The sequence below is a fragment of the Ursus americanus genome, chromosome 8, assembly GCF_024610735.1.
Source record: "Ursus americanus isolate L20-20 chromosome 8, mUrsAme1.1.p, whole genome shotgun sequence".
In the NCBI taxonomy this organism is placed as follows: domain Eukaryota; kingdom Metazoa; phylum Chordata; class Mammalia; order Carnivora; family Ursidae; genus Ursus; species Ursus americanus.
The window spans coordinates 25,202,009-25,221,561 of record NC_142134.1 but is presented as its reverse complement, the minus strand read 5'-3'; the positions used below and the strand labels follow the sequence as shown (position 1 = coordinate 25,221,561).

The 19,553-nt window shown below is 39.9% G+C and overlaps 1 protein-coding gene across 1 annotated transcript; it reads right to left on the bottom strand.

Moving 5' to 3' along the window:
- Positions 1-10,440: 10,440 nt before the first annotated feature.
- On the bottom strand, positions 10,441-17,876 carry CXCL9 (C-X-C motif chemokine ligand 9). Its single transcript, XM_045789832.2, has 4 exons — positions 17,742-17,876; positions 15,395-15,521; positions 13,732-13,816; positions 10,441-12,673 (listed from the first exon to the last, which is right to left on the bottom strand). Exons 1-4 carry the CDS (start codon positions 17,803-17,805, stop codon positions 12,569-12,571), a joined length of 381 nt encoding a protein of 126 aa, XP_045645788.1. The 5' UTR covers positions 17,806-17,876; the 3' UTR covers positions 10,441-12,568.
- Positions 17,877-19,553: the final 1,677 nt, after the last annotated feature.

The following is a 19,553-nucleotide window of genomic DNA, read 5'->3' as shown; positions in this document are numbered from 1 at the left end:
TCTGGATTCAAATGGAGTACAAGTCTCTTTATTAAAGGCTCCTAGACTAGGGGCTATTTTAAATTTTGATTGCATAAGAAGCACACTCTTCTTATATCTCTATTTGGGGTGCCTTTTGGGGGGTTTGATATTCCAGCTAGCAGCTTGAGCACCGGTCTCGAGACATTAAATCTCTGTAACAAGCAGTAGGAAGGAGGAAGGTGTGGAAGGGCAAAAGGGTGCACCTCCTTATCAGCCTTATAAAACTTCCAAACAATGTAATACTAATGCATATATCTCCTTGGTCAGACTTAGTGAGACGGATAGTCCTACAAAGGAGTGATTTGGCTGGGTACCGCGAAGCTTTCAATAAAGGAAGGAGAGATTATGTTTGTTTTGAGGAATAAGGAAAGGTTTCATGAAGATGGGTGACTTGAGATAGGTCTTGGAAGCCATGTAGTTTTGATATGCAGAGGGATACATAGAGGACAAAGAAACAATAACTAGATCGAGACAGGTAGTAACCTCCATAAGAGTTTCTTAGTATCATCTATGTAAGAGAACATTGTGACATTCCTTAGAGAGTATTTCCTTCTTTGTAAAAGGAGAATGTTGAACAAAGCCGATTCTCATGCCAACCTCATGATTAGACGGGCGATCCATATGATGATCAACTGAAATTTTCCGTTAAATTGATGCTAAATATATTCTCTTTATTTATTTAACCTTATATGAAACAAGAATACCTGGGAATGATGGATTTGATGTGCTGGTGGTATTTTTTGAGCCCAGCTAAGGCCAACACCTCTGCTTCCATAGGAAATCCCATCCTTTATTTTTTTTATGATCATGTATTTATATTATAGATGTATTAAGATGTAATCAGTGTGCAAGAAATTGGCCATAAAGTGTACAGTCTGATGAGTTTTGATATGTGTATGTACCCACAAAACCATTATCACCATCAAGATAATGAATATATCCATTATCCCAAAGTTTCCTTGTGCTCCATCATCCCCAAACACACAGTTGCTTTCCATCACCATAGATAAGATTGCATTTGCACAAATGTTATACAAATGGAATCATACGTTATTCTTTTTTTTTTCTAAGATATTATTTATTTATTTGAGACAGGGAGAAAGAGGGAGCAGGAGCAGGGGAGAGGGGCAAAGTGAGAAGCAGACTCCCCCACTGAGCAGGAAGCCCAGTGCAGGGATCAATCCCAGGACTCTGGGATCAGGGCTTAATTCCAGGACTCTGGGATCATGACCTGAGCTGAAGGCAGATGTTTAATCAACTTAGCCACCCAGGTGCCCCATACATTATTCTTTTGTGTCAGACTTCTTTCATTTAGTACAATAGTTTTTTTTAATAAGAGATTTCTTTCTTTCTTTCTTTCTTTCTTTCTTTCTTTCTTTCTTTCTTTCTTTCTTTCTTTCTTCTTCTTCTTCTTCTTCTTCTTCTTCTTCTTCTTCTTCTTCTTCTTCTTTTTTTTTGATTTTATTTATTTACTTGAGAGAGAGACAATGAGCACAAGGAGGGGGAGTGGCAGACAGAGGGAGAGGGAGAAGTCACCTCTCCACTGAGCTGGGAGCTGGACATGAAGCTCAATCCCAAGATCCTGGGATCATGACCTGAGCCAAAGGCTCACACTTAACTGACTGAGCCACCCAGGTGCCCCTAGCAAAATAATTTTGAAATGCATACATAGATGCATTGCATATGTATATCAATAGTTCATTCCTTTTATTCTTGAGTAGTATTCCATCATATGTATATAATGTAATTTGTTTGTCCATTTACCTCTTGACTATTTGAATTGTTCCTGGATTCTGGCTATCAATATTTGTGTTCAAGTCTTTATGCAGACATATGTTTTCATATCTCTCGATAAATGCCTAGGATCACATGATAGGTTTTATTTAACTTTTTAAGAAACTGCCAACCAGTCCTTTGCTTCCACCATTCCACTAAACCTGTTTTTATCAAGGTCACCAACCACTGCGATGTTGCTAATTCAATGGTCAGTTTTCATCCTTTATCTTATCTGCAGCATTGGATACAGTTGGTCTCTCCCTCCTTCCAGAAACATGTTTGGTAACTGGCCTTGAACTGGTCTCTCTGATTCTTCCCTTGCCCCCATTATGTGTGTTCTTATAGTGGTGGTCAGAGGGACCCTTAAATGGATCAAGTTACTCCCCCAACTTTTCTTCTCACTCAGATTTAAAGCCAAAGTCCTTCAGTGGCACAGAAGGCCATACAGAATCTGACCCCACGCTTCCTCTCTCCTCTCCCATCACACTCCCCTTTGCCTGCTCTGGCCCAGGCAAAATAGCCTCCTGCCTTCAGTGTGTCAAGCCTCAGGGCCTTCATACTTGCTAAAAAAAGATTTGTTGAGAGAAAGAGAGAGAACGTGAGGGGAGGGGCAGCAGTAGGGAGGGAGAGAGAATTTCAAGCAGACTCCCTGCTGAGCACAGAGCACAACGCAGGGCTTAATGACCCTGAGGTCATGACCTGAGCTGAAAATCAAGACATCAAAAGTCAGATGCTCAACTGACTGAGCCACCCAGGTGCACTCTCCCGCTTTAAAAAAAATTTATTTATTTTTAGAGAAAGACATTTTTTCTTATTCTCACAGTTAGAAAGACATTTGCTTTAATTAATTAATAAATGATTTCAAGTTTTTATTGAAACTCTAGTTAGGTAACATATAGTGTAATTGGCTTCAGGTATAGAACCATCACTTACATAGAACACCCAGAGCTCATCCCAAGTGCCTCCTCTGACATAAGCACCACAAGTCTTGCTCCCTCACTTTCCTCAGGTCTCTGCTAAGAGACATCTTGTTAGCAAGGCCTTCCCTGATTTCCTATCCTGCCTCCCACTCCATACTCCCTTCTCCTGTTCTGCTGTTGCCCATAGCTCTTGTAAGCCTCAGGCCTACTATGTACTCACTAGCTTAATTGCTAGTTGTCTTTCTGTCACTAGAGCATGAATTTAATGAGGACTTTGTTTTGTTCACTGTTCAATCCTCCACACTTAGAGCAATACGTGGCACATAGTAGGTCATCAGTTAATATTTGTTGAATGAATACACAATCTCTTGTCTATTCTCCCTCTCCAATTATGTGATTTAATTTACTAAAGTTACAACTTAAAGTATCTTAGACAACCACAGGAAAAATTTACTTCAAGATCAGTAAGTGACTACCATGTGAATTCTAATTATTGTCTCTCTTGTTAGAAACCAATAACATTGATCATGTTTAGGAAAGCCACGCATGTGTTAGTCCTTCTCTAATTAAAATATCTTGTTTTTGGAAACTATTAGATTAGCCACTGGAGGGAGCTCATGCCTTTGTTTAAACAAGAAAATTCTATCATTTGGCAAAATGACCATGTGCAAACTCGACAGCAAAGTTCTTCTCAAGGTTAATATAATTTTTCATTGTTCTTTATCCCCCCTCCTATTCAGCTTTAGTGTTAGTTTTACCCAGAATTTCATCTATCCTTCCTTCCTTGTGGACAATGAGAACTGCTGGGTCTGCCCTTGGACAAACGTCTCAATCCCGAGTTCAACCACAGCCAAGTCCTTATGTCAAAATGTTCCTCAAGAACCATCTAATGGTTTTTATTTTTATATCTTTATACTTCAAATTTCAAAGGGTGATAACATTTTAGTTGGCTTTGAAAGATATTCAGTGATTTTGTGATAGTGGGGAAGTAGCTCCTTTGAAGATAAGCCACTGCACATTGTATCAACATTTAATCGCATAAAGGGTAAAGAAACAGAAGCTGGCTCTTATCCTTTTGCCAGCTGTCTTGCCTGCGCCAGATAAAACCAGTGCAGTTCATTGCCTTATTCTGTAAGATCTGCTGTTACCGCTGGATTAATTTAGACAATGTAAAGATTATTAATGTGGTTGAGTCTGGGTGTTCCTGCTTTTCATTGTCAGAGGAACCCATTAGGAAAATTCCCATCTTGGACCCAAAATGTTCTAATATGACTATATAGTTTTTCCATCACGTGAGAAATACAATAGGCTATGGCTAGTTTTTTGTTTGTTTTGTTTTAGCAAGGTATATAAACTTCAAGAAGACAGTTACAATAAGGGGAGAGAACATGTCATATGTATGAATTCTCTTTCTTTGATGATGAATTATCCTTGCTTTTTTTTTTTCTTTCTCTAAATATTAGGAACAAACACATCTCTCTGTGGCCCAAATGATATGAAGGTTGTGGTGAGATGTCCTTGAGGATCCACAGCCTCAAGGATCTCATTTATTTCAGGAAATAAAGCAAAGTGATGAGAACACTTTTCTCCTTTCCTATTGAGGAAGGTCATTGAAAGATGAGACTGCCAGTGGACCTGTGAGCTGGACCTGGGAGATCGGAGGCTCCTCGCCCCCCTCTCCTGTCCTGGAATGTGGGTTCCACTTGCCTTTCTGGCTCCCAGAGGCTGTTCCAAGTGTATAGTCTTGAGATAACGGTGTGATGTTGAGAACACCTGCGCAGTGAATGTGACTGAACTCAGTTAAGGTCTCTTTATAAACTTTTAGGATTTGGTGGGCTGGTGCGGGATCCGTTCATCTTGCTGCTGTCCAAGACAAGCCTAATGTGTAAGTTCCCTTTGCTTATTAATACTGCTACTTACCGACCTGGAGTGGCCTGCCTCTTTCTTTGGTCTCTCCCTGACCTCTGCCTGAAGGGGGGCGGTTTCAGATTACACCAGGGATGGTCCAGGGGGAGTTGCGAATCTATAACTCCCCGAGAATGTTCTTCTCAGTTATAAAAGGAATAGCATCCCTTCTGTTGTCTGCCCTCCCCCCCCCCCAACCCGAGAGACCCACAGAAGGTAACCGGACAATTGGAAACTCTCACCTTCAGGCAGAGGAATGGAGCAATGTAAAGTACCTGGACATTACTTGGCATTGTATTTGATAAGAAATAAAGAAATAATGAAATTCTTTCAGAGTCTTCTAATTTCCATCTCATTGCTATCAGAATAACCTAAGACCAGAGAAGTAGTCTTCTCACATTTTGGCAGTCCTAGATTAGTTCCCTAAGCAGTTTATTTTCAAATAAAAGCATACTTAAAGGAGTACAGGGAACATCATTGTAAAACGTGGCCAGGTGAAGCCATCGGGTAGCCATTAAGGAAAAACTATGGTGTACTGGGCAGAATAGTGAACACTGAATGCTTTGCAAGAAACTTTAGAGATCACAGTCCCTCATGCTTAGTTTACAGATGAGTAAACTGCTACTCAGAGAGGCCATGAGACTTGTCAAAACTACTCGGCCAATGTGTGGCAGGCAGACCAGTAATATCTTCATTTCCAGAATCTTCATTGTACTTCCACCTGTAAGGTTTCTCCCAGTGTGAAAAGTCTGCGTTTGGGGCTGTAGGAGAGAATAATAAAGATAATGCAGGTAACACTTAGTGATCAGAATAAAAGTATATGTAACCTGTGTCATTTGGGTTCTCTGGGAAGCAGGCACTGAGACAGAATTGGATGTGGCAGAGGTTTGTGGGAGATAACCCTCACAAAAATAAAATAGGGGAGGCAACAGAACTGGGCAGAGACCACCTCAGACTGTGAGGCAGATCTGACTAAGTCTTAGTCGCCCCAGTGGGGAGCTCCCAGTTAAAGACTGCCCGGAAGGGGAGTCCTGCACTTGGCAGACATGGCGAGGCCCTAGTATTCTTTCTATATTCAGTTATTGCCTGGAAGCTGTCCAGTAAGAATGTGGCCTGAAACCTGACGTGAGCCAAGCTGTGGCACACTGGCCTGCTTGCCGCTAGACAGCGAGCTCTTTGTGGCACCATGCTCCGAGCAGCACGCCTGCGTGGCTGCCACATAGCTCAAGTGGCCCCACAGTGCTCCAGCTTTCTGGAGTTACCTTCAATATCCTAGTAGGGTGACGTAAGCCTCTATTCACCAATGAGAAATCCAAAACCTTTCCCGATATTTCCAGAGTCCCGGGAAAGGTTCACATTTAACACTGAATGTTACACAGCAATGTTTGAAAGCGGGTCACCCCGCCATGGGAAATTTCCCACTGCTCTTCTTTACCTTTACTCCAGCCTACTGTGCCCCTTCCCATCTCCCTCTCTTGCCTCTCTTTCTGTTGTTCCATGATCCCCAACACCCTCCCCAGCTGCCAAAGATAATTCCTGTTCCCTTATTTTTCAGAGAAATTTAGCTCACGCTGGCTTTAATTTCCATTCATAAAACTCCTATGCCAGTCTGGCCCTAACCCAAGGCTCCAAACTAGAGATACCTATGTGCCTTGAGGTAAATTCTGCTGGTGATAATACGATAGAAGTGATTGATCACCCTTTTAAGTAACAAAACTGTTTTCCTGTTATATGGTTTATTTTGTCATTTCTCCTCTCATTATTACAGATTTGGGTGTTCAGTTCCTTCTTCTGGAGGAAGTTCAGGTTGTCTGATGGTTAAGAAAGGCTGTGGTACGTGCCTGGGCCTAATTGGTCCTGTGCTCTGCACAGAAGGCAGAGGCCAAGGCCTTGTTCCCTCCAGATGGGGATACCAGCAACTCTTCCCCCTCCTTTTTTTAAAAGCAGAACAAATTCTTTATGAAAACAGTCAACTTGAAACAGTATAATAAGATACTATATTTGAAGGATGAAATTTTTTTACTCATATAGCAAGCTTTTTAAAAAAGATTTATTTTAGAGAAAGAGAGAACATGAGCGGGGGAGGGGCAGGAGAGGGGGAGAGGGGGAGAGAGAGAGAGAGGGAGGGAGAGAGAAAGAAGCAGACTCCCTGCTTAGTGCAGAGCCTGACACGGGGCTTCATCCCACGATCCTGAGCTGAAATCAAGAGTCCAGTACTTAACCGACTGGGCCACCCAGGCACCCCTCATATAGCAAGGTTTTAAAGAAAGCAAATAGTTGTGGATAATTTGACATCTTTCCCTCTAATCTTTTATCAATTTGGTTCAGTTCATAATGTTATTCACAGACTTAGATTTGATGGCTCTTTTGTGATTTTTTTACTTCCTTAAACTGTAGGGTCAAAAATCCTCCTGGGAACTTTAAAATAACTTGGTATCAAAATGTCTCAAGTGATCTTGGCCCAGTGACTACCAAGAAGCTAACTAACTCCTTATCAGCAAGGATGGTTGCTTTTTTTCCCCTATCACTTAATTTTATCTTCTCTCTATACAGGCCAAAAAAGAAAGCATCCGTAAATGCAGTTGCTCCCTATATCTTCCTTTCTGTGAAGACAGCAACTTTGTGTTTTCCCAGAAGGGATAAAGAACTCTCAAATAGCTTTCCCAATGAACTGACCTAGAGATAACGGACATTTAAAGTCAAAAGTACAGTTTACAGACTAAATATTTTACTGATTTCTTTACCAATTGCTCTAATATAAAAACTTTGTTCAGATACAAACAGCTTTCTGGTACAGCAAAATAATTTAAATTTTAAATCAGGGAACAATTCTTATTGTTAAGGTTTATGACAGGGTAGTCATAGTGGGAGGATTTCAGTGTGTCCAGGAGCATTCTGGGATGGAGTACCGGGTGTGACGGGAAAGCAAGATTTGAATCATGAATTAGGTGGGAGTCAGATGGGGGTGATGGGTGAGGGGAGCAGATGGATAAAAGAGCATCAGTAAAGCTAAAGGCAAAAGTGAGTGTGGTAAGTTTAAATGAGAGTGGTAAGATTAGTTGAGATTGATTTGGGAGAGGCCTGGAAGAAAATTTAGGGTGAAGCATATGTCATTTAAGTTAAAAAAATACATATTAAGTACTTCCTAAATGCCAGGCACTGCTCTAGGCACTGTGGATGCAGTGGTGAAGAGGACAAAGTTTTCTGCAGTCAAGATACTTAAATTAGTGTTTGTGGTGGGGTGGGGGAGAGGCAAAACTACATAAATATTTTCAAAAGATAATTTCAGATTGTGATGAAGTTTGATTGATTTAGCAGATTTTGATAAAAGAGAATGAAACAGATTATAGTTCCCAGATCTTTAAAATTGTGTGCCTTTCTAGATAAAATTATAACAGACATTCTCTGCATGTGTGTTTTATTCTTTTGTTAGTTTCTGTTTGCATTCTAGTATTATCTCCCATATGAATTTCTTAGTAGGAATCTTTCAAAGCCACTTGCCCATTTTGTGACGGTTGGCTCCGCTAGCGCTCTGTCTTACAATCCTCATAATCCTGGTTCTAGTTCAGAGTTAGCTAGAGAAGCCTGTGCCCACCTAAGTGGCAATCCATCATTGCAATGCACTGGGAGTGACTGAGTGAGGGCATGTGTCAAAGCCTTCCAGTTGTGGATGTCTCACTTTTTTTGCAGGAATTCTCCGCGTGACACATGACCACCTGACAAATACATTGTGTGAAGCTGCCAGTATCAACTGCTAGGTTCAGATTTAGAGAAAATCTTCAGCTCTTTCTTATTTATTTATTTTTTTTAGAAAAAATATTATGAATATTCTCATTTCATCCACCCCAGAGGGTACACACACCCGACTTTGGAAAGCACTACAGTAGAGAGGGTCTGGGGACAGGATAGCTATTTCATTAAGGCTGAGAAGGGACAGAGACTCTGGGAAGTGACATTTGAGCTGAGACTCAAATGATGAGGCAGAAACAGCCATGCAAAGAAGAAGGCACAGGTGTATCAGGGAAGCAGAGGCTATCTGAGTATTACGGGAATAAAGGGTTTACAATAGGAATCAGATCTTACAAGGTTAAGGATTGTTGGAAATAAAAGTCTGGGAGAACATTCAGGGAATTAGAGAAAGACTCACTGATCAATCCTTCAGAAGCACAAGCTCTGGTTTGTAAGAAAATCCAAGAAGCCAAACCTGTCCAGTGCCACAGTGGGACTGCTAGGGGCCTATGGGAAGCTGCTGCTTCTCTGTCACTACTGCCTCTGTGGGTGCACTTCCAAGTATCCGGTGAAGGGTTTGGGATCATTGTTAGTCACAAGGCCAGCAGTCATCGAAGATGAAGTGAACATAGAGGAGAGCAAGGCCAAGCTGGAATCCCCTGGATACCACTGTGTCTGTCATTAGAGCTACTCAAGAGTAATGGCCATTCCCTCACTTCCACCTTCCAAATCTCACATAAGTGCCCCTTTGGTTAATTCTGACTTAGAACCATATGGGGAAGAAGATTCTGGGAAACAGAGTTCCCAGGTTATCCAAGTTGAAACAGCACAAGCTAGCACAACAGGGAACAGCATGTGCAAAGGCCATGAGAAGGAAATGAACTCCCCGTGCTTGAGAGGCAGAAAGTTGAGGCTGAGGCTCAGGAAGTGAAGGGGAGGATGGAGGGAGCAGGGTCGGAAAAGCAGGCAGAGCCTAAACTCATATAGGGCTTTGTAGGCCCTGGTATGTTTGATTTATAAATTGTAGTATTTTAAGCAAAGTGGTGGTATTCTATGAGTTTGTTTTGAAAGGATCATTCTGGCCATCAGAACGGTAAGGCAGCAAGATAATAGTTGATTAAAAGAGACAGGAGGGAAAATGGGAGGCTTTATAGTCTAGGAAAGGGACAATGGTCTGGACTATAACAACGTAAATACAGAGAACTTGTCACATGAGCTTTTTGCCTCATTTCTCCAACATATTTATTTCAGACCTGAGAATGTCTCTCTGTGTGTGAGATGCGGAACCCTCTGTTGCAAGGAAGGTACAGCAGAGGCAAGTGGTCACGAAAGGTTGGGACTGACACTGAGTACTTTGTATGCATCAGACCTATGCTGGGCCCACTCCTGCCAACAATCCTGAATGAGGAAGCTGGCACACAGGGAAGTTGAACAGTATGTTTGAACCAAGGTCATACAGATAATAAGTGGTGGGCTTCTGATCTTAACCCAGGTATCTCAGAATCCAGTCTTAGTTCTTTCCATAGCATCCTGTAATCTCTCAGGTTAAGGCCCTTGTGGGGAGTCATGTCCATTGTCAGCAGTGGCCACCTGCCCAAACATCACACCTTTCTGGCTGTCTCTCAAGTGTGGACAAGGCTGATATTCTTTGTACATTCTCAACCTTCTTAGTCTACACTGCACAATCTCTCTGACTTGGTTTCCTGGACCCTTAAAGAACTTATCCTATGCTTAGATCTTCACTAAAACTACTTGAGGATTTATGATATTTAAATACATGTACTTTCAGGACATGGAAAAGAGGGCATCTTTTGTTCCCTGGGTGTACATCTCATAGGAATAGCAATATCTTTCAGGATTAGGAAATAAATTGTATTCTACATAACTCTATAAAGTCAATGTTGCTGTAAGGCATTGTTGTCATATTTTCAATTGAAGTTTTTCTTCTGCCCCAAAGAGCTCATTAAAGGGCTTCCATGTTTTTGTCTCAATTATACCCTATCTGACATGGAAGAAAATGAATAAGGACACGTAAGAATTACTGTTAAACATGTAATAGTTGAGACACATGTTCAAGACACAAAAAAAATCAGTTTTCTGATCAATGGTCTATTTATTGATACTGTTGCCATTTAACAAAGAAAATATTTGAAAGTACACATCATATATGCCAAAACTGCTTTGAACTTAATAATTATTGCTTAGAGAGTATACATGTATATATAAGTAATGAATGATGTCATGTCATATGTGTCACGGGTACTTAGTCAAAACATGTGGTCTCTGGTTATTTGTTACGCACTATCCACTTTACCTGTGAGACACATGGTAACTGGGTCACAGACTCTCAAACTATGGAATGTTTAGAGTTTTCAGGGGTTACATGTTGAAGGAGCTAAAGATTTTCACAATTAGGTACGATGCTGTTTGGATGGGATCACCTCTAGGCAGCACTAAAAATCACCTGCTGTGTAAGAAGTGACAAAATCTGGCGAAGTAGGTGTAAAGTTTAAATTCTGGCCAAAGATGTTCTCTCCTAGACAATTCACTGAACCTCTTCTTCAAGAGGGTTTCCAAGCCCTGTTGAAGCTAACTGGGCACCAGCCATGCTTCCACTAACAGGATTTGCTGCTCCCTCCAGCTCTTGGTATCTTAATACCCATCCTTCCTCATGAGACCTGGTGGGGTAATTGATAATCACAATACTTTACAAACTCTGAAACAGGTTAAACGGACAATGAAATTTATATTCACCTAAAATGAGTTTTCAAAAGGCACTTGGTGGCTTTCTTGTCAGACATAGAAAACTGAAGCTTGTCAGGAATGGTACTGAAGAAATTTTTGTACTGGGTGGGGAAAGGTTGGACAATAAAGCTCCTTCCTACTGTAAGATTCTATGATTCTAGGTATCCTGTACTATTTTATGAAAACAGATCAGAATATCCCGTGTTTTAAACATTTTCTTCCTATTGTTGGAGAGGTCAAGTTAACATCCTGTCATAAGGCAAGAATGTTGCGTCACTCCCTATTCCTGTAGTGACAATGGCCTGAAGATAATGAGTAAAAGAAGTTACCAGAGGTTAGACAATATGGAGTAGCGAATATAGCCAATTCCTGTTCTGAGGAGATGGTCTGGTTGCCCTCCTACCTGTAAAAACTGTAACTGAGAAATTATTCAAAACCTAGTTCACAGTCTACTAGGCACAGTGACAAATTCAGGGAAATAAACTGTGGCCCCCTGCCCTCAAGAAGCTGACAATCTTGTTGGAGAAATAGAATAAACATGTAAAAAACAATTAGAAAACAGTCAAGTGTTCACCTGTGTGGTACTGAACACAAGTGAAACTGGAGTTTAAAGATAATCCAAGTGTCCAGAAGGTTTTATTTAAGAGGCAGGATTAAACTGAGCCAAAGGCTGGGTCAAACAAGAATGAGTGGGGAGAAGAAGGCATTCCTGTGGAGTACTGTGGAAAGAGTGAAGAGGAGTAGACCCAGGTGAACGAGCGCATGACCTGTGTAACAGAGACAGCGAGGAACAGGCTTTATGGAAGCAAAGGTGAACAATAAGAAATACAATGGTGAGCCTGGGCAGGCAAGATGGACTCCCATGTCCTCAAACGCTGGATATAAGGTTCTGAAAGCCAAGTGCTAGTGTTCTTCAGTGGTGGTCCCCAGAAACAACCAGCATGGGTCTCTCAGATACACTGTGAGGCCTATAGGCAGATTCGGATACAGATGCTGATGGCCATGGCAGCTTGGTGAGGTCCAGCTCTATTCCAAATTGCTTGGCTTCCTAGCATGTAGACAGGGTGGGGCTTGCTGACATGTGCCTCAGAAGATTCTCTGGGGGCTGGAATTTGTGGCCTGGGAAGCACAGGGCTACTCCTCTAGGCAGCTGTTGTGTGTGGGATGTGACTGTGTACAGGATGTGATTGTGTGCGCATCTGTCCAGATGTGGGTGTTAAGATTGTGGTCTTAAGCATGATGAAATTCAGTTGGTTGGAGGTGGAAGAACAGAGTCAAACTATAGGCTTTAAGAATTCCTAATATTTGGATTTTAAAAACAACTTTCTAGCTTTAATTACAATTTCACAACAATGATTAAAATTTTCTAGTTAAAAAGCTTATGTATTAAGATGCCATCCCCTTTTGGAATTATTTCAGTATAATTAAAAAGAACCTTTTTAACACAAAACACTTATTGGTAAAGTGGTTGCTTATGTGGTCTTCTTTGGATGAGGACGTTGAGATTTTTTAACTTTTAAACCTTTCTTGCTTTTTTGATCTCTTTTCCCTTTCTTTTGCTTTTTCTTTTGGCTGACCTGTGAGGAGAAGGAAAAAAAGAGTAATATTTCTTTATCTTACCATTTTTCCTTCCTTATATTATATCTGGACTCTCCAGGCTGTGTGTGTGTGTGTGTGTGTGTGTGTGTGTGTGTGTGTGTGTTTATTTTTAAATCTTCAAAAATGGTTTAAAGTTGCTTCACTCTCAAAGGAGCTCCTTTTGATTCTCTCTACATGACTGACTTTGAGGAGGAGGCCATAGCCTTCTAACTGGTCTTCTTTTGTCCATTCTTCTGGCTTGTTACTGCCCTTACTCCAACTCTGCTTGTCCAAACTACAACCTTCTGAGGCTAGTATTATTATCATCCACTTTTACAGAGGAGGAGATTGAGGCTTGGAGAAGGTGGTTTGCCCAAAGTTGCACAACTCGTATGTGGCAGAACCACTAGACCATCAGACGCTAGAAGCCAAGCTCGTGGCTTTGTCCTGGTCTACTTTTCTACCTCAATCTCTTGGCTCCCTTCACACAAATTCCAGCCACATATACTTGAGGCTCCCTGAACACATCAAGCTCTCTATGCTTCTTTTTCATGCTGTCCTTACTCTCTTGGTGAACTACTTATCTTTCAAGACCCTAATCATATGAAAAGATTTCCTTAACGCTTTCTCCGTGCCCCTCCTTCTGGCAAGGAAAAGGATTACTCCTTCTATAATCTTCAAGATTTTGGTACATATCTTTACATTTCTCACATTGTACTATAATTAATTGTTAGCACATCTACTACAACAGGAAGGGACTATAGCTTATTATGTTTCCATCTTCAGTGTCTACCTTTCAATTCGATACATAAATATTGTATTGAATAAGAAAAGTAAGCTCCCTCTCCTCATGGAAAACACTTCTAGTGGGGGATATAGACAAGTGATACTATATGGAGGAATACAATTATACCTCATGGTGATGACATTATTCTGAGAATAAAGTAGGAGCACAATAATATTTTTAAAAAGTATCCTTAAAGGAACTATATATATTCTTTGTCTTTGAAAGTTAATTTGTAAAAGAAAGAAAATTTTGTTCCTCCTGGTCACCAACCTGTTTTTCCCACTCTTTAATCAGTTCTTTCACATCTGCTGAATCTGGGTTTAGACATGTTTGATCCCCATTCTTCATTGTTGCACTGCCAAGGAAATAACAATGAGTTTTTTTTGTTTCCTGTTTTTTTACTTTCAATAATTTAAATGCCTCATCTTATCCCCAGAATTCAATCCCCCAATTAGAATGTATTTATGTCATCACAATAAGCATCTGAGACTTCCAGTCTTCCTTCCTGCTTTTTTGCTTTCTTAGTGAGTGAGGGGACTTAGATAAATTTATAGGAGAACACACAACCCTAAATTATTTAAATTAAAAAAAACATTATCACATGCGCATTTCCAATGTTATTAAATATTCTTTGAAAACACACGTTTAATGGCTACATAATAGTCTACTGGAAGGCTACATAAGATTTTATCTAATTAGTCCCTGACTGTTACATTTCTAAGTCACCAATGTTTTTTATTATTATAAAAATAATTGTTAAAATAATATTTATTATAATAAAAAAATAAAAAATCCGATAGGTACATGCAGTGAGAGAAACTTATATCTAAACATAATATTAGTTCTGCTGTGGTGAAAATAGCCATCTATGTTTAAGTGAAGAAGCAAATTAGAAAAGTTGTCAATATAGCTATTTTTTCCCCCAAAACAATGGAAATCAGCATGAGGTTTGCTAAATTTTCTAATGAAATTCCCTAAAACATAAAATTTATTTTAAGACATGATCAACAGACTGGTTGACTATTTTAAATTATTTATAGCAGACTGTCCAGAAATAATTTAAAATTTTTTTCTTTAATTTTTCTGTATAATCTGAGAGTAAGAGTAGCCATTCTATAGATCAGCCTTAATTTAGGTTTCAAAAGATTGAACTAGCAATTCTAGTCTTTAAAAAGGTTATTTTTAGGTTTTTATTTAAATTCCAGTTAACATACAGTGTAATATTAGTTTCAGGTGTATAATATAGTAATTCAACACTTCCATATGGCATCCCGTGAAAGTTATTATTAATAGGAAAGAACTAAAGACACAATACTGCCATAGTAACAGTTTGATTTCAATAGCAAGAAATTGGAAATAATCTACATTTAGGCACCGCTCATATAGATTATGGTACATCCATATGATGGAATATAATGTGGCCATTAGGAACGACATTGTTAGAAAAAATGATATTACAGAAGATTTACCGACATGAGGAAATGTTCATGATACAGTGTAATGAAAAAGACTATAAAAGAGTGTGTAACATAAAATTTTATTTTTATGTTTATATACCTTACGTATGTATATGTGTATATATGTTGTATCTGTGTATGTACACAAATGCAAATGAGGGAGATCTGGAAGACTACAGGCCAAAGGGTGACCCGTATTTGTCACTGGTGGTAGAAGTATAAATGATTTTTATTTTCTTCTTTTGAGTTATCTGCATTAAATATTTTCTACATGCTTAGTGATATATTATCCTTGGTTTTAATGTTAACCAGAAATTCCTTGTTGTTTAGAAGAAAAAAAGTAGACCACATTTATGGAGGGGCAACCATCTGAATTTTAAGTGTCTATATGGGCAAGGGTCATAAGGGTAATATTCACACTAAGTTTAATGTTCCTGCCAATATGGTACATATATGTCGGATGAATTTTTACTTACATGATTTCAATTTTCTCACAGGAAGAATTTGGGGCAAATTGTTTAAGGTCCTTTAAGAACTTCAACTGGATTGTTCTTTGGCTGGTGGTGATACAGGAACAACGTCTATTCCTCATTGTTGGGGTTCCTAAGGGAAAGAAAAAGGATAGAGAATAACGGAAAGAAAAAGAAAAAACATTGATTTAAGGCAATGTCTCAATTTAGGTGATCCGTCAAAGTGATACGTTTGACTTAGTCATGATTATTATTGTCATTTACTGAGTGATTATTTGTTGGGGAATGTGATAAAAAAAACAAAATTACCACCAATTGACCTGTGAGCTGGACCTGGGCCCCTGAAGACTTCTCTTCTTCTCCCCTGTCCTTACAATGTGGGTTCCACTTGCCTTTCTGGCTCCCAGAGGCTGCTCCAAAGACATAGCCTTGAGATGGTGACATGATGTTGAAAACACCCACACTGGGGGTACCTGGGTGGCTCAGTCATTAAGCGTCTGCCTTTGGCTCAGGTCATGATCCCAAGACCTGGGATCGAGCCGCATCAGGCTCCTTGCTCAGCGGGAAGCCTGCTTCTCCCTCTCCCACTCCCCCTGCTGTGTTCCCTCTCCCGCTGTCTCGCTCTGTCAAATAAATCAATAAAATCTTTAAAAAGAAAAGAAAAGAAAAGAAAATACCCACACTGAATACATGACGAAGCCCAGTTAGGGCCTCTTTATAAGTTTTTAAGATTCGGAGGGCAGGTATGGGGATTCATTTGTCCAGCTGCTCAAGACAAGTCCATATGTAAGTTTCCTTTGCTATTAAAACTGCCACTAACCAGTCTGGAGTGGCCTGTCTCTTTTTTTGGTCTCTCCCTACGGTCTGAGTAAAGGGCCGGTTTTAGATCACTCCAGAAAAGCTCCTGAGAGAGTTGTGAACCTACACTGTTAATCATTACCACAAACTTCTGAAAGGGGTATTATCTCCACTTTATAGATAAAGAAGCTAAGGTTCAAAGAACTTAAAGAACAAAGTCGTTCAGCATTTAGGGGGCAGGTGCAGGGTTTCAGCTCAGGTTTTTTTGAGTCCAAACGCACCGCTCTTTTTTTTTTTTTTTTAAAGATTTTTATTTATTTATTTGACAGAAAGAGAGACAGCCACTGAGAGAGGGAACACAGGCAGGGGGAGTGGCAGAGGAAGAAGCAGGCTCCCAGCAGAGGAGCCTGATGTGGGGCTCGATCCCAACACTCTGGGATCATGCCTTGAGCCGAAGGCAGACGCTTAACAACCGAGCCACCCAGGCGCCCCATAAACGCACTGCTCTTTTTTTTTTTTTTTTAATATTTTATTTATTTATTCAACAGAGATAGAGACAGCCAGCGAGAGGGGGAACACAAGCAGGGGGAGTGGGAGAGGAAGAAGCAGGCTCATAGCAGAAGAGCCTGATGTGGGGCTCGATCCCATAACGCCGGGATCACGCCCTGAGCCGAAGGCAGACGCTTAACCGCTGTGCCACCCAGGCGCCCCTAAACGCACTGCTCTTAACTACCATATCTTACAACCTTAGGAAAGGAGATTTTCACAATATTTAATAAATGCCTATCACAGGTCAGACATACAGATACCTGATTCTTGTATGTAATGTGGGCCACAATTTCTTAAGCAACTCCCAAAGCCATTTGTTATCTGGCCTTAGTGGAATGGAGTTGGTATCGGTTTGGACAGAAAGCTCCACTTATGATAACCAATTACAACCACCAACCTCATCCTCCCCACTGCCTTGCTTTTCGATAGTACTTTAAACTCTTAAAAACTCTTTGAAATATACTATCTTCATTCCTTAATTCTTTAATTCATTCGACACATGTTTGCTCAGTGCTTACTATATGTCACACATTGTGTGGTTGGTGGAAAAAGCATAACTATAAAGTCTCCATTTTATAGCTGAGGAAACTGAAATCTAGAAAAGTTCATTAATTTGCCTAAAGGTGGTCAGTAAACAGACTTGGGACCTCTCTGATAATTGGACCCTTAACTGGTTAACCACAGACATACTTATCAAGAAACAATATCAGGTTTACAAAAATAAGAGACAAACTCTTTGATCTCATTACCACCCAGTTCAACAAACATTTATTGAACTCTTACTACATGCTAGGAATTCACACACCTAGACTGAGAAGATTTATGTTTGACTTAGCAGGTCTTAGATATGAACTTTGGAAAATGAACTACATCACTGAGAAGCTTTTATGAATGACTCACATCACTTTCTGCTGCATGCAATCAGCTTTATTGGGCAAATCAAGAGACTTATATAGCAATTCACATTTCTGACTTTACTAACCTAATATAACTAAGAACCCCTTACCTTCACCTCCAATCAGAGTCAGGAAGATGATACTCAACAAAAGAGGAACACCACCTTTCTTCATAGTGGTAGAATGGAGTTCTACTGAATCACTCCTATATTGGATTTCACACAGGAGAATTTCGTTAGAGAACGTGCTCTTGGGAATATTTATTTGGGAAATCCATTTCCCTCCTAAACTCTGATTGGCTGGTGTTCTTAGCTGACTTTGCTAAACTGACCACAAACTTAACTGTGCTGGGGGAAACCCTACTCTCAGATCCAAGGGAATTTCTGCCTGTTTTATTTCCATTTCACATAAATGGGTAGTTTATAGTAAGGATGTGAAACCAGTATCATTGGCAGCCTTTAGCACACTCACAGCTACTCACCTGGGTGAAGAATAGGTTATATAATGAACATAATATTATACAACAAGGGTTGGAGATGTTGTTTCCGGATGGAAAATACTGAAGTCCAGATAAATAATATATTTTTTTCTAATTTTCTTACTATTTACAAAACATTCTTCTGTATAATATATAGCTACATTCATTTTTTCTCTATCGTCTACCCAACAGTCTTAAACAATCTACATCTTAATTTCCTCGGGGACCAGGTCATTTTCTACTGTAAGCTCATTTAAAAAAAATATTTTATTTATTTATTTGCGAGAGAGAGAGAGAGAGAGAGAGTGAGAGCACATCTGCACATGACTGGGGACAGAGGGAGAGGAAGAAGCAGACTCCCCACTGAGCAGGGAGCCCGACATGGGGCTTGATCCCAGGATGCTAGGATCATGACCTGAGCCAAAGGCAGACGCTCAACTTACTGAGCCACCCAGGCAACCCCGTTTTGTTTTGTTTTGTTTTGTTTTTCCGTTTTGTTTTTTATATCACTGCTGCTACAGTTTATTATTTTACGTGGTTAGACTAGTTAGTATAGGGATCAGTTGAAAAAAGACAAATGAGACTACATAAAACTTAGAAATTTTTACACATCAAAGAAAGTGATAGACAGTAAAAAAGGAACTTACAAAAAGGAAGAAAATAATTTCAAATTGCCTATCTGATAAGGAGTTAATAATAAATCCAAAATATATAAGGAACTTCTACAACACAACAAAAAATCCCAAATAACTGGATTAAAAAGTGGGCAAAGACTCGAAGAGACGTTGCTCTAAACAAAATTTACAAATGGCCCATAAACACATGAAAAGATGCTCAACATCACTAATCATCAGGGAAATGCAAATCAAAACCACAGCAGATATCACCTCATACCCATCAGGATGCCACTATCAAAAAGCCCAGAAAACCACAAGTGTTGGAAAGGATGTAGAGAAGTTGGAACTCTTGTACACTGTTGGTGGGAATGTAAAATGGTGCAGCCATTACGGAAAACAATATGGAGGTTCCTTAAAAAATTAAAAACGGAATTACCATTTGATCTAGTAATTGCACTTCTGGGAATATGTCCAAAGGAATCCATAGCAGGATCTTGAAGAGATATTTGCACACATTCACATGTGCACACATGTTCATTTGGCATTATTCAGAATAGTTTATAGGCACAGCAACCCAAATGTCCATTGACATTTGAATGGATAAATAAAATGTAGTATATACATGCAGTAGAGGTTCTCTCTCTCTTTTTAAACATTTTTAAAAGATTGTATTTATTTATTTGAGAGTGAGAGTGAGTGATAGTGAGAAAGACAACATGAGCACAGAGGGAGAGGGAGAAGCAGACTCCCTGCTTAGCAGAGACCCTGACACAGGGCTTGATCGTAGGACCCTGAGATCATGACCTGAACGGAAGGCAAATGCTTAA